This window comes from Peromyscus eremicus, chromosome 4 (genome assembly GCF_949786415.1).
Source record: "Peromyscus eremicus chromosome 4, PerEre_H2_v1, whole genome shotgun sequence".
NCBI classification, from domain to species: domain Eukaryota; kingdom Metazoa; phylum Chordata; class Mammalia; order Rodentia; family Cricetidae; genus Peromyscus; species Peromyscus eremicus.
In genome coordinates, this window is record NC_081419.1 from 28938370 (window position 1) to 28962818 (window position 24449).

The 24449-nt window shown below is 46.6% G+C and overlaps 1 protein-coding gene across 2 annotated transcripts in view; it reads left to right on the plus strand.

Annotated features, from left to right (window-relative positions):
- The window catches only part of Kif5c (kinesin family member 5C), a 168215-nt gene that overhangs the window by 116061 nt on the left and 27705 nt on the right, over positions 1 to 24449 (plus strand). For both annotated transcript variants that reach the window (XM_059260454.1, XM_059260453.1), the window contains exons 16-23: positions 1304 to 1492; positions 4910 to 5027; positions 7238 to 7314; positions 8281 to 8390; positions 11105 to 11206; positions 11337 to 11397; positions 16601 to 16672; positions 18999 to 19103. In XM_059260454.1, the coding sequence (XP_059116437.1) occupies positions 1304 to 1492; positions 4910 to 5027; positions 7238 to 7314; positions 8281 to 8390; positions 11105 to 11206; positions 11337 to 11397; positions 16601 to 16672; positions 18999 to 19103 (834 nt within the window). The remainder of the gene's footprint in view (positions 1 to 1303; positions 1493 to 4909; positions 5028 to 7237; positions 7315 to 8280; positions 8391 to 11104; positions 11207 to 11336; positions 11398 to 16600; positions 16673 to 18998; positions 19104 to 24449) is intronic.

The following is a 24449-nucleotide window of genomic DNA, read 5'->3' on the forward strand; positions in this document are numbered from 1 at the left end:
GATGGGCCGATGATAAAGGCTGCAAGTGTTTCCCACTCAGTGTGTCCATGCCGTTGCATTATGAGAGGCTGGAATGAGGAGCGAAGTTGGGAGGCAAATCCCAGGCAGTCGCAAACCCAACTTAAGCCTACCAAGGGCCTCTATGAAGGGGCGTCACAGCTGATTAGCTGTTAGCATAGAATTATGTTGGAGTCACTGTTAAGTATTTTTTAATTCTAATAAGTTAAAATCACAGTGCAGACCTGCAGAACTATGTACTTTATATTTGCTACCAATTTTCAAGGCTCATACTCAATACCGTTCACATCTTAGCTCTCAGATGTATACATGGGGAAAAAATGACCAGTTAATGACAGCAGTAATGACATGAGGAGGTGGGAGGGGGCACTGAGAGGACACTAGAACATTAAAAACTGGAGTTAGAGTCCCTGCCTTCAGCAGAAGCTGGCGTTCTTGGGCTGGAGTCTGCTGGGAAAAAGGTCTTCCCAAGGTGCAAGGCTGCCCTCTGGTGGCCAAATATAGTACACATAAAGCTACTTTCTCCATGGCTTAGCTTGTGTGCCATGCATCTCTGTCTATCCCAAATACCTTATTTCTGGTTTTTTGTTTGTTTGTTTGTGGTTGTTGTTGCTTCCAGTGGAGCTCTGAAACCAGAGCTAGATCATTCAGGAATTCCGTCAGAATCATGGCTTCTCAATAAATTTAGGCTTGTTATTAGATATCTTAATAAGTAGGTGCGAAAAGTCAAAGATCAGTAGCAGCAGGTAGCCAAGCAGGGAAACTGTCACCACGATGAGAAGCTGGAATGAACGGTGCATTCTCAGGCGTTAGAGGTTTTGTTTGAAGTCCATGGAAAAAGTCTTTACAGTTCAGCCATTGCACATAGAGACATTGGGCTACCTCGTCACTGTGGAGGGTGTGGAGAACTGAAATTCTGGGCCAAGCTTCTCTGCAGTGGGATTAAGGGCCCTTATAGGGACACTGTTGCAGTCATGCAGGGTAAGGCTTCTGAGAAATTTTCTCCTTTAAGAAATTCTTCACTGGTTTTTCTTCCTATGTCATCTTGTCTATCCTCAAATCTAATGATAATGAAACGCACAGATAACTGAGGAGTATGTTGGATGGTAGTTTCTGATGGGAACTTTCTCATGGAGTCTCTGAGGACTTGACATTGACTTGGTAGAGTTTATTTTCAGTTTTCCATATGATTAGATTTTTTTGCCAAAAAGCTAGGGGTGTCTCAAAGACCTATGGTCAGGTTTCAAGGGATCCTCAGATTTCTGATGTTTCCTTCTGTGCTCAGCTGGCAGACGTGAATGGAGTCATTGAAGAGGAGTTCACCATGGCGCGCCTGTACATTAGCAAGATGAAGTCGGAGGTCAAGTCCCTTGTGAACCGGAGCAAGCAACTGGAGAGTGCCCAGATGGACTCCAACAGGAAGATGAATGCCAGTGAACGGGAGCTGGCAGCTTGCCAGCTGTTGATCTCCCAGGTGGGCTGGCCATCCCTCCCCGTTCACGCTCCTCTGTTGAGATCTGTTCCCTCCATGCTCTGCTTGGGGCTGGTGCTGTGGACTAGGGAGAGTCAAGACACTAGGTCAGTGAGAGCATGGCTCAGGTTATTCCACCCATACCTTTTTGTCTTTTTGAGATAAAAACATCACTTGGTAGCTCAGATTGGCCTTGAACTCATGATCCTCCTGTCTCAGACCCATCCCTCATCCCCCTGTTGAATATAGGTGATCGGTGTGTATTACCAAGCCTGGTCTCCAGGGTTATCCTTAAGGCTAGATATTGTGTAAATTACCAAATCCCTCAGGGTTCTTCTGTCTTCTCTCAATTAAGGCGACATTTCTACATCTGTAACTCCCTAGCACAGGGAAAGGTTGTGTGAATAGAAACTGCTGTTGTGGATGGTGGTGACGGGAACTGTTTCATTGTTTATCACATGCACACATGGCACTAAAAATTTTGTGTACATTTTCTCGCTTGATCTTTAAAAAATTCTGTAGGCAGATTTTATTCTTTGTTTTTTTTTCTTCAAATAAAGATGTGATTATGATTAAGTATATTGTCCAAATACGTAGTGGTGGAGCTGGACATAAACCAAGATTGTGTCTTGGTTCCAGTAGCTCAGGGAGCGTTTCATTGGCCAGTGAGCAAGCCTGCTCTTTTCCCGTTGGAATGGTGTTTTTAATCTCAGGAAGGTAGTTCAGAGGACCGTGGAAGACCATGGAGCAATTCTGGGCTACACCGATGTGTAAGCACACTGTTTGGGTTTGAGATTTCTGAGATGGTGCCAGTGTGTGCTGCTCACTGCCATGTGACAGAGTCCTTTGAGGAAGCAGGTACCAGTGTGGCCTAGAATGTCTCACAGTACCAATAGGCAGACAAAAGAATGTCCTATTCTGACATGGCTTAAACATACGCAGTAATAGAAACAGCTTCAACCTAATTGTCTAAAATGGGTTCTATGGTTGTTTTTATATTAAGTAAAATAGTATTTAAAGGGTTATTCAGTGCTGATATGTGATGGAAAGTTGATAAGCACAATGAAATACAATTTAGTAATACCTTTGGAAAGCACTTAGGAAATATATGTGGAGGCCAAAGGCTGACTTTGGGTACCTTCCTCCATTTCTTCCTTCTCTGTTTTTTGAGACAGGATATCTTAGTGACATTAAACCTGGTGCTTGTGTTTTGGCTAGACGGCTGGCCACCAGTCCCCTGGCACCCACCTGTCTTTGCCCATCCTCGGTACTGGGGCAGTAGGCAACTGCCGCCACTTCCAGCTTTTCTGTGACTTCTGGGCGTCCAGATGTAGGTCCTTGTTCTTGTACAGAAGACACTTCTTCCCTCTGTCCCATCTCCCTAACCCAGAAGTGTCCTTTGGTCCAGTAATTTTATGTATTCTATTTTTTTAATTGATAATGGAGATGAAATTTTTAAATTTCATATGGTGTTATAATGTCCTTATTAAAATATTAAAAGTTTATGTGGAAACTGTTGAATGCACTGTTATTTTACATTATCATAAAATATATTACCCAAATACCTATTGATAGACAAATAATAAAGTTATGTGGAAGAATATTATGTAGAACTTATAAAAATCCATAAAACTTGGGCATTTGGAAAGTTTAATTATATAAAATTAAGTTAAAATGAACATATTGAGTTATATCTATGCCATTTTATATCTTTGTAAAATATGCCTTAATTTGTAGGACAGGATGGTTTGTGGGTGAAATTCATACTGCATTTTTGTACATTTGCTCTGTATTTTATGATTATATTGTCATTAGCAACAAGAACCTTTTATTATTTGTGGCAAGACATTTTTATAGTTTATAAAACTTGAGAGAACACGATAAGCATTAGAGGAAGGTACAGCTCAACTCTAGTTTAGGTTACCTTTGAGACCACAGCATGAAGTTGGAGGGAACTTGTACTGCAGTAGTTGTGGGCTGACGTCAGCCACAGGCAGAGCATCCACGGCTGACAGACAGCCCAGCACTTTCTGTGTCCAGCTGGACGGAGTGGCCCCATGTCCACATCCCTCCTGCACCCTGCACATGGCGATGACTGCTCAGCTCAGGTTAGCTGTGCCCTGTGGAAGTGAGGGAGGAAGAGTTGAAAATGCAGCCTGCTGAGCTCCTGGACGGGGCAGTACTCTAACTGCAGTGCTCAAAGTGGGATCTCGCGGGGATGTAGGCTGTGAACTCGGCTCATTGGAGCGAGCACAGCCAGAGGAAGGTTGGAGAACATTCACTCTCAAGTGTGGGGTCCCAGCCTCAGAGTGACACTGACAGGTATAGGAGAGCTGGGAAAATTTAAAAGTTAGGAAAATCTTTGTATGTCGGCAGTGAGTACAGCTTCCCACGAGGCTGTTCAATACTCTGCTCTAGTGTATAGAAAGCCAGTGATTCAGTCATTGCTTCCTAGAGGTTTAATACTAGCAGAAACCGTGGCTCCTTGTTTTCTGGTGTGGTTTAAGGAGACTAACAACATTCCTTGCTGAAATTCTTTCTCTTTTGTTATACCTTCTTCCTCCAAAGCTGTTCTTATATGTCTTCCAACTGAGTTGCAGAGGCGTTCATTCCGTTCATTCTGCAGGGTCTTCCTGCCTAAACATGAACCCCTGGTTCTATGGGGGGACAGTGTTCATATTCCATCTATCCAGAAGCCACTGTTATTCCTGTTCAGCCACTGAGCTCCCATCCCTTTACTGACTCCTCCACTCGTGTTTGTTAAGTATCTACTCTATACCCTCCTGGGCAAACAGAAAGGGTGCTATCACAGAGAGGCAAGAATTGTGAGAAAATGCTGAGGTCTGCTAAGGAGCCAGCCGGGACATCGTGTGCATGTGTCAAGGGTTCTGGCAGAGAGGGAACTCTCCAGGGAGAGGAACCATAAGATGCAAGATCTAATGACCAGAGTTGGTGCATGGTGTCTGAGGGACGGAAGAAAAACAGATGTGCTATTTGAATGTACAGGTCCTTGTTCAAAGAAAGAGGCCTTCAGCCCTGGGTGTTTCCTAATTCCTTCACACACATCCTCCTCCTGCTCTTTATGGTACTGGAGACTGAATCCAGGCCACTGCTCGTGCTAGGCAGGTATTCTACGAAGCTTTCAGAGGAAGGTAACCAGGGTGGCTTTGGTCTCCACAAGGAGTGGAAAGCGCCAGGGATATAGCATGCAGTGTGTGTGGAGACTGAAGCTGTAGAGTACAAGGACGAGACAGAGCTGCCTTGGTCCTCAATTGTGAATCCCAGGCAGAGGATGAACTAGGAGCCATTCCATGGTGAGGTCTCTAGGTTGTGATTTCCTATTGGACAGCTCCAGACAAGCCTGGACCAAGCAGGTCCTAGCTACTCACCTTTCCTTCTGATCTGTTTTCTTGCTCATAGCATGAGGCCAAGATCAAATCTCTGACAGACTACATGCAGAACATGGAACAGAAGAGGAGGCAGCTGGAAGAATCCCAAGACTCACTCAGCGAAGAGCTGGCCAAGCTCCGAGCCCAAGGTAAATATTGACTGTTCTGCAGGTGGCGGGCACTCGGCCTAAGTCAGTTTCCAGCTGCCTGAGTCTTGATGTGCAGTTTAGTTCAGTTACAGCACGTCTGTGTCTGCTGGAAACCATAGTAGAACCGAAAGAGACCCATGCTAGTCCCACTGCCTTCCCAGCTTCCCTCTTCCACCCAGCATCCCCCTCTTTCCCCCCAGTTGGCCTTTAGTCACTCGGCAAAGTTTTTCCCTTATGCTTGTCGCATGCCGCTGGCTCTGCTCATCTCTGCTGTGATGGCCGTGTGCAGCCTAGTTAGGGATTGTGGCTAAGTCGATATACTGAGGCTCTCACCTCCAGTCTTCTCTGGATGAGCCACCCTGCTGTGTCCATCCCACAGGAGACTTGGAAATGCTAATTCTCTTATGTCAGACCCTCCCGTGGAGTTCTGCGCTTGCATTGTGGCTAGGCTGGGAAGCTCAGCTTTGGAAGGAGCTCTGCCCTTAGCTGTGTGCTGTTTGACACACAGGAAATGCTTAAAAAATGGGAGTAAACAGAAGCAAACATTAAGAGTGGCAATCAGAAATGAAGAAGCCAGGACAGGATTAAGTACTTTACAATGTGCAGAGTGAGACCAACCACACATAGTAAAGGCTGAAATGAAAATTAATTTTTATAGAGCAATTTGAATAGCCATAACAATTCTTCATAACGTTTGACCATTGAATTTTAAGTATATATTTAAAGATTTTATCGTATGTGTGTGCACGTGCTCCGCATATGTGCATGGGTACGTGCGCGCATGCGTGTGTGCGTGTGTGTGTGTGTGTGTGTGTGTGTGTGTGTGTGTGCACATGCACACAGGTGCCTGGGGAGATCAGAAGAGGTTGTTGGATGCCCTGTAGGTAGTTACAGTGTTTGTGAGCCCCCTGGTGTGGATGCTGGGAACTGAACTTCATCCTTTGGAGGAACAGCAAGTGCTCGTAACTACTGAGCCATCTGTTCAGCCCCTCATCACAGAACTTTAGATCAGAAAAACATAAACAAGAATGCAGAGAAGCAGGGAAAAGGAAGCCATCCAAAATAGCTAAAAGTTCAGTAGACTTTAATAGAATATCGATCTTCCTGTTGGAGACAAAACATGCATATGTGTAGCGATGATTTATCATACAGTGTTAGGTTAAAGTCTTTATTGTAGTTATTAAAAATAAATGGGTCCTTGTGGTCTTAGAAATTAATATTTAAAACAAAAACGCTTTGATGAGTAGTAGGACTGATGATGTTATTTCTTTTATTTTCATGTGAAGCTATTTACTGGATAAATGCATGCTGCTTCAGGTTCAAAGGCAAATTAAGAAGGAAGAGCCCTGCCATAGCTTTGAAACATTTTATTTTAGTGGTAAGGAATGAATGTTGAGAATAGAGTATGCCACCTAACCCTGGATAAAGAAAAACACTTCCCCTTCTTATATGTTTCCTGCAATGGGGCCACTGAATAGAGATACAAACGAGGAAGTCCTGGAATAAAGTAAGCTAGACTAGAGATATAATGAGTTAGATGTCACTGTCCAAATGACATTCACTCCCTGCACCCCCGTCCCCCAGCTCTCTAGCTCAGGCTGCACTTGCCTACCTGCTCAGGGAGCCCCACTGAGCCAGAGTGCTGGCAACAGCCCTGTGCCCCTGGGGCCCCCGTGGTGAATCCAGAAAGTGTTAGAATGTATTTCTGTTTCCCTTGTTTTCATCTTTAGCTTGTTTTCTTGCTCCAGATCCTTAGAAAATCCACAGCTACTCCTGGGAGGTAAATTAACTCCTCGTGGAGTTCTACCAGATGTCACCTCATGCTCATAGGAGCTTTATAATCTGCAAGGCTTGATCATGTCCTCATGTCCGGCCCCTCAAGGCCCACTTCCAGAGGCCAGGTGGGAAGCAGTTTTGGGGCTGCCTGCTTCCAATTAGCCCCTTCCTTTCCCTGGCTGCTCTCCCCTAGGGAGAGCTCTCCTTCAGTCTACCTGAGGTCCCAAGGGACGGAAGTACCAGCACAGGCCACAGGAGAGGTCAGCCCTGCCCTGGCACTTTGGGTGCTTGGTCAGGAGGCCGTCCCTGGTGATGCTCTGATGCAAGCTGGCTGTTCTTCTCGCTCTGCCATCATGGTTTAGTCTCCTGAGTTTTTGCTTTGGGGTCTGAATCCCGCCAGTTAAAACTGAAGTCACTTTTACATTTTGAAACAGAAAAAATGCATGAAGTCAGTTTCCAAGATAAAGAGAAGGAACACCTGACAAGGCTCCAGGACGCCGAGGAGATGAAGGTGAGTACGTGTGTATTTGATGTGTGCACATCTAGAAGAATCGGTCCTCGGACCCGTGTGTGTCAGCGTGTCAGAGAGGAGAAGAATCATGGCGGGGCTCTCAGAGCAGCTCTCCCAGGGCCTCACGTAGTCACGAGATGATGATGGGACTGTCCAGGAAGCCAGAAATGTCTGCGGATTCTGTGTTGCGTTGGTGCCTGTGTTCCCTGTTCCTGATGAAGAGGGCATAAGAGTAGCATGGCAGTGACCACACAGGCCATGTGACCAGTGTTAACTTCTAAAGAAAATATTTCCTCTCAGGCCCTACAAAGAAGATCTTCAAGCCCAAGTTTCCTAAAACACAGATCTTCATGGTCACATTTTAATCAAGAACGGAAAATGTAGAAAAAACAAGTGGGAAATAAGACCCTTAAAGGTGACTAATTCTGATTGATTTAGACAAACCATGAACCTCATTGAGCAGAATCTCACAGCTAATATTCTGCTGTGGCCCTGCTTTGGCCAACAGAACACAGCCCGGCCTTGCTTGGGTGGCCTGCTCTCATTTCAGAGTGCTTTTGGTGGGCTAGACAGAGAGAGGGGGCTGCCCCTCAGTTCAGCAGGTAGGGAAGTGTTCTTACAAGGGGTAAGTGACTTGTCTGAGGTCACTCAGATAGTAAGAGAACTGTGTTCTGACTGGCCTGGCTGAGAAAACCACGTAGCTCAGATGACTGGTTGAAGGCAAAGGCAAATTTCTGTGCAATTATTGGGCTGGTTTGCCTTCAAGGCCCACTCAGTTCTGCGGCAGATCTGTGGGCTTTGCTGTACAGATGAGGCAGGGCTAGGAGCTTGGGCACGAGAGCCAAAAAAACACCCTTAACTTTTGGATTTAACATCTGAGGGAGGTGGACGCGGATCCAGGGCTTGTCACTGAGTGGGCAGAGTGCCAACAAGTTGATGCGACATTTCTCCTGGCCTGGCTTGCAGAAAGCTCTGGAGCAGCAGATGGAGAGTCACCGGGAAGCGCACCAGAAGCAGCTGTCCAGACTTCGTGATGAAATTGAGGAGAAGCAGAAAATCATTGACGAGATTCGGGAGTGAGTTGGCCAAGGGCTCACGGGGTGACGTGGGTGGGCGTGCTCGGGCCTTGTGAGCCAGACTTAAAGGACATGACTTTTAGCCACGGGCCCTGGTCTCCTTGTGCCTGGGCTCTGAGCTCTTTTCGGGGGGTGCTGCCTCCGAGGTCTGTTCTCCCATCTGGAGGCCAGCCTCCTGGGGCTCTGGTACAGCAGGTGGCAGGCAGACGGAGCCACCCCTCTGCATCACACCAGCCTGGGGGCAGGATCAGTTCAGTGGTGACTTAGGTTGGAAGATATATGCCCAAGAGCCAGAGAGACCATGTGAAAGTGTGAAAGAAAAAGAAAAGAAAAGGAAAAGGCTGTTATTCCCCCAGGAATTAATAAACATTCTAGAGAAGCCTTTTGACATTGCTGCCCCTTCAGCCCAACAAATAACGCACCTGTAGCCACCTGGTCGTCTGTGCGCACAGCTCAGAGACCTATGCCAGTGTGTCTGCAAGGTGGATGCCAGTATACCATGCCACCACGACTGGGATAGCACCATGGCAGCTTAACTCTGCATGCTGCCTCATGGCCTCATCCTGCCTTCTCAGAGTCTCTGGGGAGCCCCCTGCTCCACAGCACCCTTTCCTTTTCTGCAGCACAAGCACCCAGCTGCAAAGCTCCCTTCTGGGGGGGGGGGTCCTATTCTAGGGGTTCTTTATGCTGTTTGCATAGATCTCCTTGGTAGTCTATGCACCCCTTTGCAGAAGAGCCCTATAAATGTTCCCCCCAAAGGCATACTCTTATGAAGAAAACATGTCTACTGAAATAAAATTTCACCCACCGCCCCTCCCCCCACTGGGCCAAGCACCTCCCTCCCCCCCACCAGCACCACCACTTTCTGCAGATGAAGAATTAGATATGGGAAGCAAGGTTGAATTATTTACTTAAGGTCACACTGCTAAATAGGAATCAGACTGGAGCTAAGCGTTTAATTCTCCAGGCTACTGATCCAAATCTGCTCCGAGTATGTGAGCTGCTTGCAAGTGCATTTGCATCTTGAGGGAGAAGGGGAGTAGAGGGGGAGTCTAGGTGGTGTGCTGGCTCTGTGCAGTCTGCCGAAGGACAGGCCTCAGCATGCCCTCTTCCCCGTCCTTCTGCACCGTGAGCTGCCCCTGGACATGATTCTGATTACTCTCCCTCAAAACATGGTGCAGAAAGAGCGGGAAGAAAGTGCATGAGTCCCTGCCCGAGGAGCTTCCTCGGCTGGGCTCTGGGTGCTTCTGGTTTCCTTCACACAGCCCTGTGGTCTCAGCCCCCATAAAGCCTGGCTTATGGGCATTGGCATGGTACAGAAGTGTACTAGACACTCCTTAGGGTTTCTGTTGTGATCCAACACTCTGACCATAAACAACCTGGGGAGGAAAGGTTTATTTCAGCTTCCAGTTTATAGTTCATCATCCAGGGAAGTCAGGGCAGGAACTTAAGGCAGAGGCCATGGAAGAATGCTGCTTACTGTCTTGCTCGGCCTGCTTTTTCTTTTCTTTTCTTTTTTCTTTTCTTTTCTTTTCTTTTCTTTTTTCTTTTCTTCTCATCTCGGCTCCTCTCCTCTCCTCTTCTTCTTTCTTCTTCTTCTTCTTCTTCTTCTTCTTCTTCTTCTTCTTCTTCTTCTTCTTCTTCTTCTTCTTCTTCTTTCTCTCTCTCTCTCTCTCTCTCTCTCTCTCTCTCTCTCTCTTTCTCTCTCTCTCTCTTCTTTTTTGGTTTTTCAAAGCAGAGTTTCTCTGTGTAGCAATAGTAGTACTGGAACTTGCTCTGTAGACCATACTGACCTCAGAATCACAGAGATCCACCTGCCTCTACCTCTGGAGTACTAGGAATAAAGGTGTGCACCACCACTGCCCGGCCCAGTCTGCTTTCTTACAGCACCCAGGACCACCAGCCCAGGGGTGGTACCAGCCCTCCTTTGTGAGCTGGTCCCTCCCACATCAATCATCAGTTAAAAAAAAAACAAAAAAAAACAAAAAAAAACAAAAAAAAAAAACACGCTACTGCAGACTTGCCTACAGGCAGTATCTTCTGGAGGCAATTCCTCAGTTGAGAGTCCCTCTTCCCAAAGGACTTCAGCTCATGTCGTGTTGACATACATTGGACCGGCACAACCCCCAAGCAGATGATGATTTGTATCCACACAAAACTTGAGTGGCACTCTTCATGGTGTCTCTCCGAGCATCCCATAGACTGGGGTTGCCCCATAGCAGCTGCTGTCCTTGGAAGACAGTGTCCAATACCTCGGGGTGGGGGTGGGGTGTTTGAAACAGTAAACAGTAAACAGCTGTCCTCTGGGTGGTCACAGAAGCAGAATTTGTGAAACAGGGCCCTCTCTCTCTCTCTCTCTCTCTCTCTCTCTCTCTCTCTCTCTCTCTCTCTCTCTCTCTCCCTCCCTCTCCTCAAGCATCACCATTTCCCCAATGTCATTATTTCCCCCACAGAAGCCCTTGCACACAAACAAACTATAAATACACCCTCAAAGCCTTTGTTTCATTTCATGCTTCCTAGCTGCTCCCCAGAAATTAGTTTTCACTTGGGCAGAGAAGAAACTGTGAGGTTGTTCTCTGATCCCTCCAAATCCTCCCGAATCGCTGCCTTTATTGCACAGAACTAATGGGGCTGGAACAGAACCAGGGCTTTAGGAGGATAGCTCAGAAGTTCAAGCTGATCTGGAATATATTGCTTTTTCCTCTCAATTTCAGTTTGAATCAGAAGCTGCAGCTGGAACAGGAGAGGCTGAGCTCTGATTATAACAAGCTGAAAATAGAGGACCAGGAGAGAGAAGAGAGACTGGAGAAGCTCCTGTGAGTGCCCTCAGCATCCCTGACTTCGTCTGTTCTTTGCTTAGCCTTGCTTGTTTGCCCCAGGTGCAAATTGCATCTGCCCCATTCTGGTTCTCTCTTGGTGGCTCATGGTTCCTTTCTGTCTCTTCAGGTTGCTCAATGATAAAAGAGACCAAGCTAGGGAGGACCTTAAGGGGCTGGAAGAGACTGTGGTAAGTCAGTTCCCAACTCAGTTCACTGCTTTGTTTGTGATCTACTGAATTGTTGATTCTAAAATTTTATCGGCGTGCACCTTTCCTGTATAGCAGTTAGACACAAAGGGTTCTAGCCGTTTCCAGAACCGTTTTGAGAAACCCCCAGAGACCACCAAGGAGCTGGTTTCTGAAGCAAGCACATAAGGTGCTTTTATTGTCAGGTTCAAACCTGGACCACCACCAGGCAGATGGAGGGAAATTTCAGCAGCTGTGGCAGGCCCAAGGGTAGAGAGTTTTTATAGGGAAAAACCACAAGCTGGGAATTATATGCTTTGGCAACTTGGGATTGGGTAGAAGGGATATGTGGCAAGGTGTTTGTTGGAAACTATTGGCCTAGACTTTCGGTGTGAAACCACATTTAAAACTATTGGTTTGGACTTTTTGGTGGGGAACCACAACTTGTTGAGCAGGATTATCTGGTCAGCAGGATTATTTAGATATCTTCAAGGGCCATAAACCGCAGAATATCTGCAGGAGCACACTGCCCTGTATCTGTTCGAGTTGCCATGGCACATTCCTGAGGTCCTTCCTGGAACTAAGTAGAGCAGGTGATCTAAGATGGTGGCCCTGCCCTAAGATGGTGCCTGTATTGCCTTCACAAAAGCATTCTGTGGCAAACTGGCATTTGTAAAATGACTTTTAACAGAATTCATCTGCTGATTGATTAGTCAGTCGTGAGTGCTGTAATCTTGAAGTATTTGAATGAGAACAGAACACCACTCAGCTTCCAACAGATATTTAGCAAGCACCCACAGAGGCTGACACTTGTCTAGGTACTCGGATTTATCAGTGCACAGTGTAGGGAAGTCTTGTCTCTAGAAGCTGACCTTGACAAAGTGAGCTGAGAGGAGGGACATGCTGAGGAAGACCATTCTGGAAGCAATAACTTGTGGCATGTGGAGGTAACAAGGATATCAGTGTGCGGCTAGGTGAAGGAGGGTAAAAGACAGGCCTAGGAGGACAGTGCTGGAGCAGGTGCCTTGAAGGAGGGCCAGGAAGAAGAGCAGTAGACACCACTTGGTTCAGTAAGGGCTCGATGTTTGAAATTGCTATTGGGTTTCTCTGTGCTGTGCCTACAGCATTGTTTTCAGTGGCTGTGCAGAATAGCAGATACACACACATACACACACACACACACACACACACACACACACACACACACGTTGATCACACTTCACAGCTGTGGCTTGTCACATGCCATTCTAACATCAGCAGAATTCAGTGAAAATGTGTTCAGGCTTGCACACGTTTAAATTCAGCGGCGCCTTTCTGAGCCCACTGGTGTGTCACGTGAGTTTGTGTGGGACAGAGCCCATCCCCAGCAGCCCAGAGGCTCAGACTGGAGGCAGATGGCTACTCCCATCTGGAGCTGAGGCTGCATGCTGGCTCCTGGGCCAGGACAAACTGCTCCTCAGAGGAATGAGGACACAAGCCTTGGGGACAGAGGTCAAATGTCTGTGCTGACAGGAAGTTGAACCTTTCAAGGGCGAAGCCTATAGGGAAAGCAGACATGAGGCCATGAAATTGTTTCATCTACATTGTTTATAGAGCAATGCAGTCCGTAACTGAATGTACTTACAGAATTGCAGGAAAATGCTGAACATTGACATTTTACTAGATTCCTGCCAGCAGGGTGTTCTCTGCGTGTGTCCCTGTGGACCCCCTATACCCATGTGCCTCGCTTCCCTTCTGTGTCTCTGCGGCCCTCACACACCGCTTGCACATGCATTTGCACATACAGCTTGTCGGCACACCACACACTCACTTTCATGATGTCTTCTGGGCTTGGCCACATGCCCTGATTGTCCTTATGATGTCCATATATATTCCTGTACACTCACACACATCTGCATCTCACTAACGGTTTTTCTCATTCAAACACATTTTTGCTCATTTATACAAGTTGTTAGGTACTTTAAACTCACACTTGCTTGCCTTTTCTCATCCTTTCCCTCACACTTACAGGCCAATATGCACAAATGCTCAGTAAACTCAGATATTCATGTCGTCACAGTCACAGCTCACACTCTGCTGACTCATGCAAGTCACTCTCATGGGCTCTCTCTCTCTCTCTCTCTCTCTCTCTTTCTTTCCCTCTCCCTCCCTCTCCCTCCCTCCCCCTCCCTCCCTTTCTTTCTCTCTCCCTCTCCCCTCAACTCATATCCAGTCTTATTCACATTCTTACACTCACATGCTTTCTTGTTCCCATCCCTGTGAGCATACTAAAGGATTAGTAGCCAGTTCCTTTGCCTTCTTAGGTGCTTGGAGATGTATTAAATGGCATGTTTTCTCAGTAGCCTCCATCACCTACTCAGTTCCTCTCTCTTCTTCCCTCCCACAAGCTCATTTCCTTAGTAATCTGGCTGCGCCTACACAAGCTCACTCTCAAAGGCTACCTGCCCCCCACTTACACATGTCCTTCCATCCCACACACAAGGACAGACCCCCTAACATGGTGGTTCCTTTTCCTCTTCCTCTTTCCCTCACCACCCCCGCACCCCCTTCTTTATATCCAAGACTAGATTCCTGCAGCGTGAGCTGCTTTATACTCAAGTGTTTGTCCTCTGCTTTGGATTCTTCCCAAGCTGAGCTGTAGACATCCTTCAGAGACAGGCTCTTGCTGTCCTCGGCTGTCACTCTGCTCTCAAGGCCTCCTGTGCTAGCCTGCCCTTCCTCCTGAATGTTGTGGGGAGAGGTAGGACGCTATTAGCAGATTGCACTCTGAGAATCTCACTGCAGACCGGTCATCCATGCTGTTCTGTGTGTGGCTCGAGGCAGGACACTGACTACTCCCTGTAGATCCCACCTCATGCGACACTGAGCACTTCTCTAGTGCTACCTCATCGTCTGAGTCATTAGCCTCAAGCTCTTGCACGGAGGGCAGTAGCCTATGATGGGAAGAGAACCCGGGGAAGCTGGAGGGTAGAGAAATAATTCCAAATGCGATGGAGGAAAGATCATTGCTGCAGGAAGCCACGTGACAGCTGCCTAAACCTCATGGTACAGCAGTATAAACCACCTTACATGCCTTTGACTGCCCCTGCCCAACTGCTGATAATGAAGGAAGGGGCCAGCTCAGGACTCTCATGTGGTATTTATGTCCCAAGGAAAGGCCTGGCTTTTGGGTGGGATGTCAAACTTCCTGCCTCCCTTTTGTGTGGCAGTATTTTCTGTCAGAAAATATGCACTGTGATGGCACTGTGGGCAGAAGTGAGGGCTGAGGTAGAGGGACATCATGCAGGGCATTTGTCAGCATGAAGGGATGTGGGACTGAGCTCCCCCTGCAGGGGCGGAGGGCAGCCTGGATAATGGTGAGCGATGGACTGTACCCCTGGTTCTGTGCTGTGAGGCGGCTCGCTCGTGGATGGCAGTCTGTGCACATTATTCACCGTACCAGACCTGTTAGGCTTCCTGCAGAAAGCAATCTACCTCATCCAAGGATGCAATTGACTTCAGGTGCTTCTTATTTCAACACAGAATGGGACCCAATAATAAGGCCTTAAATGAACAGAGAATGGTATTTCCAGAAACTTTGTGTTTCCTTAACTCTGAGTCCTGTTTCTACCTTTTTAATTTGAGCATTCAGCCCCTGGCATCCTGTCAATTTATATAGATGAACACATTTAAAAGAGTCTCTCTCTACTTCTTACTTATAAGGATGTAATTTATGTGAAACTAACATCTCTTGTAGAAAACATGAAGAACCGGGTTAGGAAGATGACTCAGTATTTAAGACCACTTACTGCTTTTGTAGAGGATCTGGGTTCAGTTCCCAGCAGCCACGTAGGGCAGCTCACAACCTCCTATAATTTCAGCTCCAGAGGATCCAATGCCCTCTCCTCAAATCTTTCAGCACTTCATTCATGTACCTGTGTACACACTGGCGCATATGCACACACACACACACAAACACACACACACACACACACACACACACACACACACACACACACACCTTGAAAAGGATAGGTGAGGCAGTGGTGTACATTAACCTGAGCATGTGAGAGACAGAAGCAGAAAAACCTCTATGAGTTTAAGGCCATCCTGGTCTATTTAATGAATTCAAGGCCAATCAGAGCTACAGAAATTAAGACCCCCCCCCCCCCAACACACACAGTATGTAGACTAAGACTTGAATAGAAGGAAATGTTGTTTTGATTTTCTGGTTTTGTTACCAAAGATTACTAGGTTTGATTCAGGCCCTTGTCTCATCACTTATAATCTTAGGTATTCATTCATAGAAAATAATCCAAAATGAAGGAAGAAATTGCCAGCTCTTGGGCCATGAACTCATAGTAGCTGTCTTACTGTGGGCCAAAAACCTTCCTAAGGACTTTCCAGATCATCTCATTAGTCTTGACACCACTGGGTCAAATTCTTTATCTCCACCTTAAACATGAGAAAACATATAGGAAGTCCAGGTGATTTGCCCAGGGCCACCAGATGGAGAGTCTGAGAACTGCCACATCTGTGAGCTGCTGATATGAGCAAACATACTTGTGGATTGGGCCAGTAGTGGGCGCAGAATCATGGGAAATGCCAGTAGTGGGCTCAGAATCATGGGAAATGCCAGTAGTGGGCGCAGAATCATGGGAAATGCCAGTAGTGGGCGCAGAATCATGGGAAATGCCAGTAGTGGGCTCAGAATCATGGGAAATGCCAGTAGTGGGCGCAGAATCATGGGAAATGCCAGTAGTGGGCGCAGAATCATGGGAAATGCCAGTAGTGGGCACAAAATCATGGGAAATGCCAGCCAGTTTGGGTGAGAGGAGTCATGGTTACTTTTTAATTTAGCTTGTTGGTATGATGTGTAATATTTATGTGGGAAGTAAACAAAAACAAAAGCAGACCCCCTCCCCATGGCAGGTAACTTCCTAGGAATTTTTGGTCGGCCCTTTGGAGAGTAGAGGAAAAGAGCTGTCTGTGTTCTGGCTTGCACGGTAGTCGGAGTCCCCAGGATCCCGCACCATGCATGTGCCCCTGACAGAAGTGTGGGCTGCAGAGCAGGCAAGGCACAGGCTGTACCATGGCACCAGCAGTATCAATGGCAGCTCCAGCCGGGCGGTGGTGATGTCAGGGGAGCCAATGACTTCTAGAGCAAGTGCAATACTGGTTCAGTCCATCACCTCACTGATGCTGCATGTCAAAAAATGTCTTCCAGTCTAGAGAACTCCAGACCCTTCATAACCTGCGCAAGCTCTTCGTCCAGGATTTGACCACCCGGGTGAAAAAGGTAAGCCCTGCCATTTTTGAACATGTCGAAGGAAAACATCGGCGATGAGGTATCATCTTCAGTTGAAATATCACTTGCTCAAATTAAGGCTGGTTATGCTTATAAATTAATTACCTCATGCCAGAGAACATTATTAAAAGAATGTGCTTGGGGCTGAAATTACTTGGGACTATTTTACCATGTGATTTTCCTTTTTAGTAAGAGGAACTTATAATGCCGTCCCTGCCTGGTCTTTATTTAAAATGACACATATTTGTCTGGCCCATGCTGTGTGAAAGTCACTGTTTTGGGCCACGAAAGTCCAAACATTCTTATCAGAAGATGACAGCATGGTCCCCTAGTCTACAGAAGTGAGATGGCCAGAGCCTCACGTTTGTCTAGGCAGTTGGTGAGGTGCTTTAGTATTGTCCTTGTTCATCCCAGTCTCTGTGGAGTAGGTTCTACATCCCTGTGTTGCAGGTGTGGATCTAGGCTTGGGTGTATTTGCAGGGCTAAAAAGAGCCAGATGTAAGTCTGCAAGCTCTCAGAATCCCGGTGATCTTAGGGAGTCTGCATATTGGTGACTCAACAGGTCAGCTCCGAAATTTAATTGAGAAGACGTGAGGCCAGTCATGGAAGAGGCACGAAAAGATTGAAGGAGGATATCAAGAGAAGCATGTGCGAATGTTTAGTAAAGGCATATGCGTGTTTGAGTGTGCGTACATGTATATGTACTCATACACATGGGTGTGTGTGAAGGAGCAAAGGAGAGAAAGTCAAACACGGTGAAAAGGGAGCAGTTGATAGGAACAAGTCTGAGAGGGAGAATTAACCGCACAAATGGATACTGCTACTTGGTAAAGAGAAGGCACTGACTTTTCCAGAGGTCAGAGAGAGTCAGGCTGGAAGCATTTGCAGGAAACCAGGACAGTGGAAAGAGGCCACATCTGATGGCTGGTATCCTCCATGGAGGAGGGAAGAGAATGTGGAGCTGGGGGAGATGAGAGAAGATTCAGCCAGCTGTGGATGGCATCTGCTAGGGCTGAGTTAAGTGGGTTGCTGGGCAGTGGTGTGTGTGCCCAACAGAAAACAGGGTGCAGTTGGCAGGCACCTGTGGCAGCATGGCTCTACAAGATGGAATCTTGGTAATGCAAATATTGAAGGCAGAGAATCATGGGAGATTTTCAGAGCCTGAATGGCAATGGTCAGGCCACTGTGTGATGACCAGTCTACAAAGTGCATGTTACCTTGGGGCCTGCACCAGACAGGAGGATGAGGTCAATGTAGATGTGATGGACAGACTTGACAGGAAGGAAACCTGATGAGAACTTATGACAAAGAAGACTTCTGTCCCTGAGGGGAAGTGGAGTGCTGGCCAGGGAAAGGGTCAAGAGAAGGACACCAGAATCCCCTGGTTTCATTTTATAAAACTTCCTAAGGATGACCTACTTTCAGATTTTCGGCCTCTGGGCCTCTGGCAGCTACATTGGCATCACCTGGGAATTTGTTTAAATACATGACACACCCCCAGATCTGAGGAATCCGAGATGGGGGTGGGCTCAGCAATCGGAGTTTTAGGAAATGTCCTGGGGATCCTGGTGTATATTCATGTTTGAAAGCTTATGTTGTGGGCTGAATTGATGGTGGAACCCATTCCCCTTCTGGAGAAGGATGGTTCCTTCCATTGTATCACTAGACAGACATGTCTGGCTAGTTTTGAACTTGGGTTGTGTTGGCACATGTGTTTTGACTTACCTGTGCTACCTTGCTTGTCAAGAGTATGGTGTTGTTGCCAATTTCAAGATCTGATAAATCCGAAGGATTTCCCCAGCACCTGTGCTGTGACGGGGCTGAGGCTGACTCACGGAGGAGCGGCAGAGCTTTGGGGGTCTAACAGACAAGCAGAAGCCATTAGGATTTCCCAGTGGCAACAATGACTCTGGATGACAGGCTGGGTGATCTCTCGTCTGGTCCTGATGGCTAAGCTAAACTTGAGTCTTACCTTCACACTGGTTCTTCTCAATAAGTTGTGGGTGCGTTCTTTTTGAAAAGAGAAATCGCTTTACCTGCAGGCGAGAGGTACATTTCATTAACGAGAAATGTGTGCAGTGTACAAAAGCAGATTCTTATTCCAGCATTCTCAAGAGTTACTCTTCCTCACAACACTTTAGTGCAAGCCAAGGAAATTTATCAGAAAGTCCGTGGAGTGGAACCTTTGTTTTCACTTTCAGACTGTCTTTTGGTGGGATTGGGAATTTTTCCTTTTCAAGAGCTTTAATGTATATTGAGCAGTGGGCAGGTGGGTGGGGAAGCGGGTCATGCCACTAACTGTCACGTGTGGATGCAGAGTGTGGAGCTGGACAGCGACGATGGAGGGGGGAGTGCCGCCCAGAAGCAGAAGATCTCTTTCCTGGAGAATAACTTGGAGCAGCTTACCAAGGTGCACAAGCAGGTGGGTGAGCTCACTGTACCCCGCACCCCCCCCCCAACCTCGGCTCTCCCTGGGCACAGCCTTGGCTGGTTAGCTGCAGCACAGAATAATTCTGATACTGGATGTCTGTGCACGGTCAGAGAACATGTGTGCTGTGAGGAACTGGAGTCCTTGAAAGTCCCTGACTCTTGGCTAAGAATGGTGGCATGTACCTGTATGCCTGGCTACCAAGGAGGTGGGAGGATCACTTGATTTTTTTATTTTATTTTTTAAGATTTATTTATTTGTTATGTATACAGTGTTCTGCCTGCTTTTATGCCAGCATGCCAGAAGAGGGCACCAGATCTCATGATAAATGGCTCTGAGCCACCATGTGGTTGCTGGGAATTGAACTCTGGACCTCTGGAAGAGCAGCCAGTGCTCTTAACCTTTGAGCCATCTCTCCAGCCCTCTACTTAAGGTTTTAATACCAGCCTGGGTACCATAGTAAGATTCTGTCTCAAGGTGACAACAAGATGGTAGGTCTAGGAGGAGTTAGGGTGAGGAGAGAGGGGTGGATGTGATGCAAACACATTGTAAAAATTCTAAAAGAATTAGTAAAGCACACAAAAAATGTGCATGCCTTTAGCCTTCGGTAACTTCCTTTATATATGAAAAACTGCCTAGGGCTAACAAGATGGCTCATTTCATGTTATGAGCTTCCGTGCTTGATGATCTGAGTCCAGTCTTCAGAACCCATACCAGAGAGGGAGAAAAATAACTTCTGCAAGGTGTTCTCTGACCTCTGCATGTGTGCCATAGAACACAAGTGCCTGCACACGTACAAGACGAGACCACACACACACACACACACACACACACACACACACACACACACGAATGAGTCTTTCTTTAATGGGATCTGTTATATGGAATCTATTTATAGAGAGTGAAAGGGGAACTCTCTAGGGCTTGGAGTGAGTAAAGTGTTGAGCCTTGGGCTTCCATCCTGCTTTTGTTCCACCCTTGGATACTGACTGGCCTTGTGCTCTCCCATGATGCCCCTGAGGCACCTCTGTAGAACAGAAGTCTCCATAGAGTGCATGTGCTGATCAAGCTGGTTCAGGTATCTTATTTTATTGCCAAGGAGACGTTACTTTGTCCCACAGATGGCATGGCGGTTTGAATGAGGATGGCCCCCATAAGCTCATGTATTTGAATGCCTAGTCACCTGTGAGGGGCACTATTTGAAAGGATTAGAAGGATTGGAGGTATGGCCTTGTTGGAGGAAGTGTGTCACCGGAGGTGGGCTTTGAGGTTTCAAAAGCCCATGCCAGGCCTAGGGTTTCTTTCTGCTGCCTGTAGATCAGGATGTAGAACTCTCAGATACTTCTCCAGCACCCTGTCTGTCTGCATGTTGCCATGCTCCCATTGATGATTATAATGGACTAACATCTGCACCTGTAAGCAAGCCCCAGTTAAATGCTTTCTTTTGTAAGAGTTGCAGTGGTCGTGGTGTCTCTTCATGCAATAGAACAGTGACTAAGATGGGTGGGAACCCAGAAACTGGAATCAGCAATCTCTGAGCTCTGTTGTTCTCATCCCTCCTTGGCCATCTTGGGTGTCCCTTGGGACCATTGCTCTGACATCTGCTCAGAGTGACAGAGGGGGATAAGCATGTCCAGTATACCAGTGACTTAGGCAGACCATTGGCCTCCCTTCCTTTCTGTAAATGTCAGCATGTCTGTGACTCTACCCTTCTTTAGGGTTTGCCACAGGGTACAATTGGTCTAACTCTCTGGGCCAGATGACCGAGGGCATGCCACTTCTCTTTGACTTGTTAGGTTTGTTTCCATAGGGCTGGTGGTGACATTTTCCCCAGAGAGACGATGGCAGATCCACGTAGTGAAATCATTCAAGCAAATTGATAATGAGAAATGCAGAAGCAAAGACTGCCAGGCATCTTGAAATCTGCCTCTGCGACTCATTATTTTATTCATGAATTCGAGGAATATTTATTAAAAGCCAAGTCTGCCAGGCATGGAGCTGCTGCTGGCATAAGCAAAATAGGTCAGAACAGCGGCAGCTTGCTCGGATACCTTCTTCTGATTTTTTGATCCTTTCTCTGATCCATCTGGATTCCAGCAATTGTAACTGGAGATTAAAGTGCAGGTCCCGTGCAAGGCGGTGCAGGGCCGCAGCCACTCCTTCACGATGACTGTTCCCGTCATGGGGTGGTAGGTCCTGCCAACTTGCCTGCTACTTGGGGATAATGTCAGTCCCTTGCCATAAAGGTATTTATGGATTGGCCCTCCTGTTCCTGGAACCTAAGGTAATTGAAGAGAGAAGAGTAAGGGCAATGACTTCTCTCTGTGTCTTCAGCCTGGAAGAGGGATAAGACAGGTTAGGTTCGGGGAGAGGGGGGGCATCCAGCAGGATTCTGATCCAAAGGAAAGAAATAAAATCATGCCAGACTCTCGTCCTGCCTTTTTAGTACCTCGTGGACCTCTAGCACTTTCTTTTCTCCTTCTTGTGACTAAATACCTGACGAGAAGCAACTTTAGGGAAAACAGATTTGTTCTGTATCGCAGTTTGAAAGTACAGTCCATCATGGCAAGAGATGCATGGAGGCAGGGTTAGTTAACAGTTGAGGGGTATTACTAGAGCTTTTAGGGTACAAATCTGGACATTTGCAGTCCTAACAAGCTAAGCTCAGCCAGTGTCATCAATAATACCAATTAAAATGATGAATCATGGTGAAAGGCAGACATATTTAACCAGTCACACCGGGAAGAGGAACAAGCAAGGAGGTCCAGTGACCTCCACCCCACCACCTCAAATTCATCTGTGGAGTACTTACATGAGGTTTAGGTTTAAATAAAAGGCACGAGAGATGTATAACTAAGCTGCTCTAGTCAAGGTACGTTCCCGCCCAACATCCACACATTATTGTCTCTGCCTCAGCTTCTGGTATGTCTTGCAAATGGTTAAAACTGTATGAAATCTCTTCCTGAGAAACAAGATCCTTCTCTGCCTGGCACCAGGACTTCAGCCGTTCTTTCCCTAGCATGAAATTTCTGGGAAAATTCCAATTCCTTGGGGACCTTTGTCTTAATAATCTGGTAACCAAAGAAAGGGACACAAGTGTCTTTCTTTAGAAGGTCTTCCTCCTGCCAGGATGGGTACAGTGGAGGGAATTTTCTCACAATTAGGCAGATCAAGAGATGGAGCGTCCAATGCTGGAGTTCATCAGGATCTCAATCTCTCTCTCTCTCTCTCTCTCTCTCTCTCTCTCTCTCTCTCTCTTTTTCTCTCTCTCTCAATTTTTTTCCTCAGTCCAGCATCCTATAGGAAATGATACCCACCATTCAGGGTGGATTTTCCCTCCTTAGTTAAACCTTTCTGAAAATTCTCGAAGCTATGCCTAGAGCTATGATCACAAAGACAGTCAAGTTGACAAGCACCATTGGTTTACTCCCTGTCAACTGAACAGCCCAAAAGGTCAATTTTATTTTACTTTTTAATTTATTTTTATAATTTATGTGTATGGGTGTTTTGCCCAAGGAGGCCAGAAGAGGCTGCCAGATCCCCTGAAACTGGAGGTACAGTTAGTAGTGAGCCACTATGTGGGTGCTGGGAATTGAACTGGTCTTCTGCAAAAATAAGTGCTCTTAACCACTGAGCAATCTCTCCAGCTCCTTGATCACATTTAAACCAAAACATTACACCTTGGCCCTTGAATATTCATAGCCACCAGCTTTAATCCCATCATTACCTTTAATCTCAGCACTCAGGAGGCAGAGGCAGGTGGATCTCTGTGAGTTTGAGGCCAGCTTGATCTACAAAGAGAGTTCCAGGACAGCCAGGGCTGTTACACAGAGCAACGCTGTCTCAAAAAAAACAAATAAAAAATAATTCATAGCTATTTTTAAAATCTATTTTTATTTTATGTGCATTGGTGTTTTGCCTGCATGTATTTCTGTGTGAGGGTGTCATATTTTGGAGTTATAGACAGTTGTGAGCTGCCATGTGAGTGCTGGGACTTGAACCCAGGTCCTCTGAAAGAGTAGTCAATTATCTTAACCACTGAGCCATCTCTCTAGCCCTGATTCATAGCCATCTTATGATGCAAAATGCATTTAGCCCATCTTCCAGAGTCCCTAAGTCTTACCAACACCAACATTTTTTTGAAAGCCCAAGTTCAGAGTCTGCCCTGAGACTAAAGAAAGGTAACATTTTAACTGTGAGCACCTGCAGGGGGAAAACCAAAACAAAACATTTCCAAAAGGAAGAAACACCGGAAAAGCATAAAAAGATGGGACCAAACCAAGTTACAAACGCAGGGTAAACACCAAACCCTGCAGCTCCACATTGAGCATCTCGGTTTGTGATGGTGTCATCTGTGCTCCATAGCCCCATGCCTCAGGCTCTGTTGCCATGGCTGCCGGTGGCCTCTCTCTCTTGGGCTGGCTCTCCTCAGTACCTGCACATCTATAGATTTCCAGTATCCTGGTTTCTCCATCCCAGCTTTGGCTTCAGAGCTTCATGCACAGCCTACTCCTCAGCTCTATGCAGGCAATCTTTCTTCAGTACACGTTGCCTGGCCGTGGTGGCTTTTTGGAACACTGCTGCAAGATTCTGGGACATCTCCCCTCACTTTTGGATGTTAGCTGCTTTCAGAATCAGTATCGTGTGTGTGGTGCAAAGTTCTGCGATTCACTCAAAATGTCGCCTTGACCTGTGGGAACACAGCTGCAGAGATCTTTGTGTGTCTTCCGGCCTGAGCCTGAAAACACACGTCCCTGGGTGTCCTTACGTGAGCAGTCTGCCCTAGAGGCTGTCTTAGTTCAGGTACTGTCTTTTCAAAGGAAAGATTCTCAACCATGTTTGTATTGTTAGACTCTGGAGCTCAGGGGTGGGGCGAGGATCTTGTCATACAGGCAACTTTGCTACTGTCCCAATTGCAATGTTTGAAGTTTCTCCTTAATGACTTTGATCTCTTTAACAATTGTAGTCATCCTGCCCACACCAACCTTAAACACACTGAGACTCCTTTCCTTGTCAAATTTCATATTCTTTATATCTCTTTCTGTTCCTTTTCGCCACAGATCTAAGAACAGTAAGCAATAACCATGCCACAGCCTTATTATTAGACGATGTTGATATTTCCGCCTCAAACTAATTAGTCCATTGCTTTTGAATTTAGTTCTGCTCAGATTTTCAGGGCAGAGATAGAATATGGTTAGATTTTTTTTTTCTTTTTGCTAGAATATAACATGACTGGTCTTTAGGTTGGTGTACAACAGCGCCTGTATTACTCCTGTTACTTTATGAGCCCAGCCTTCATTGTCCAAACTCCCACCAGAACAGTGCACCAAGCTCTGCCCA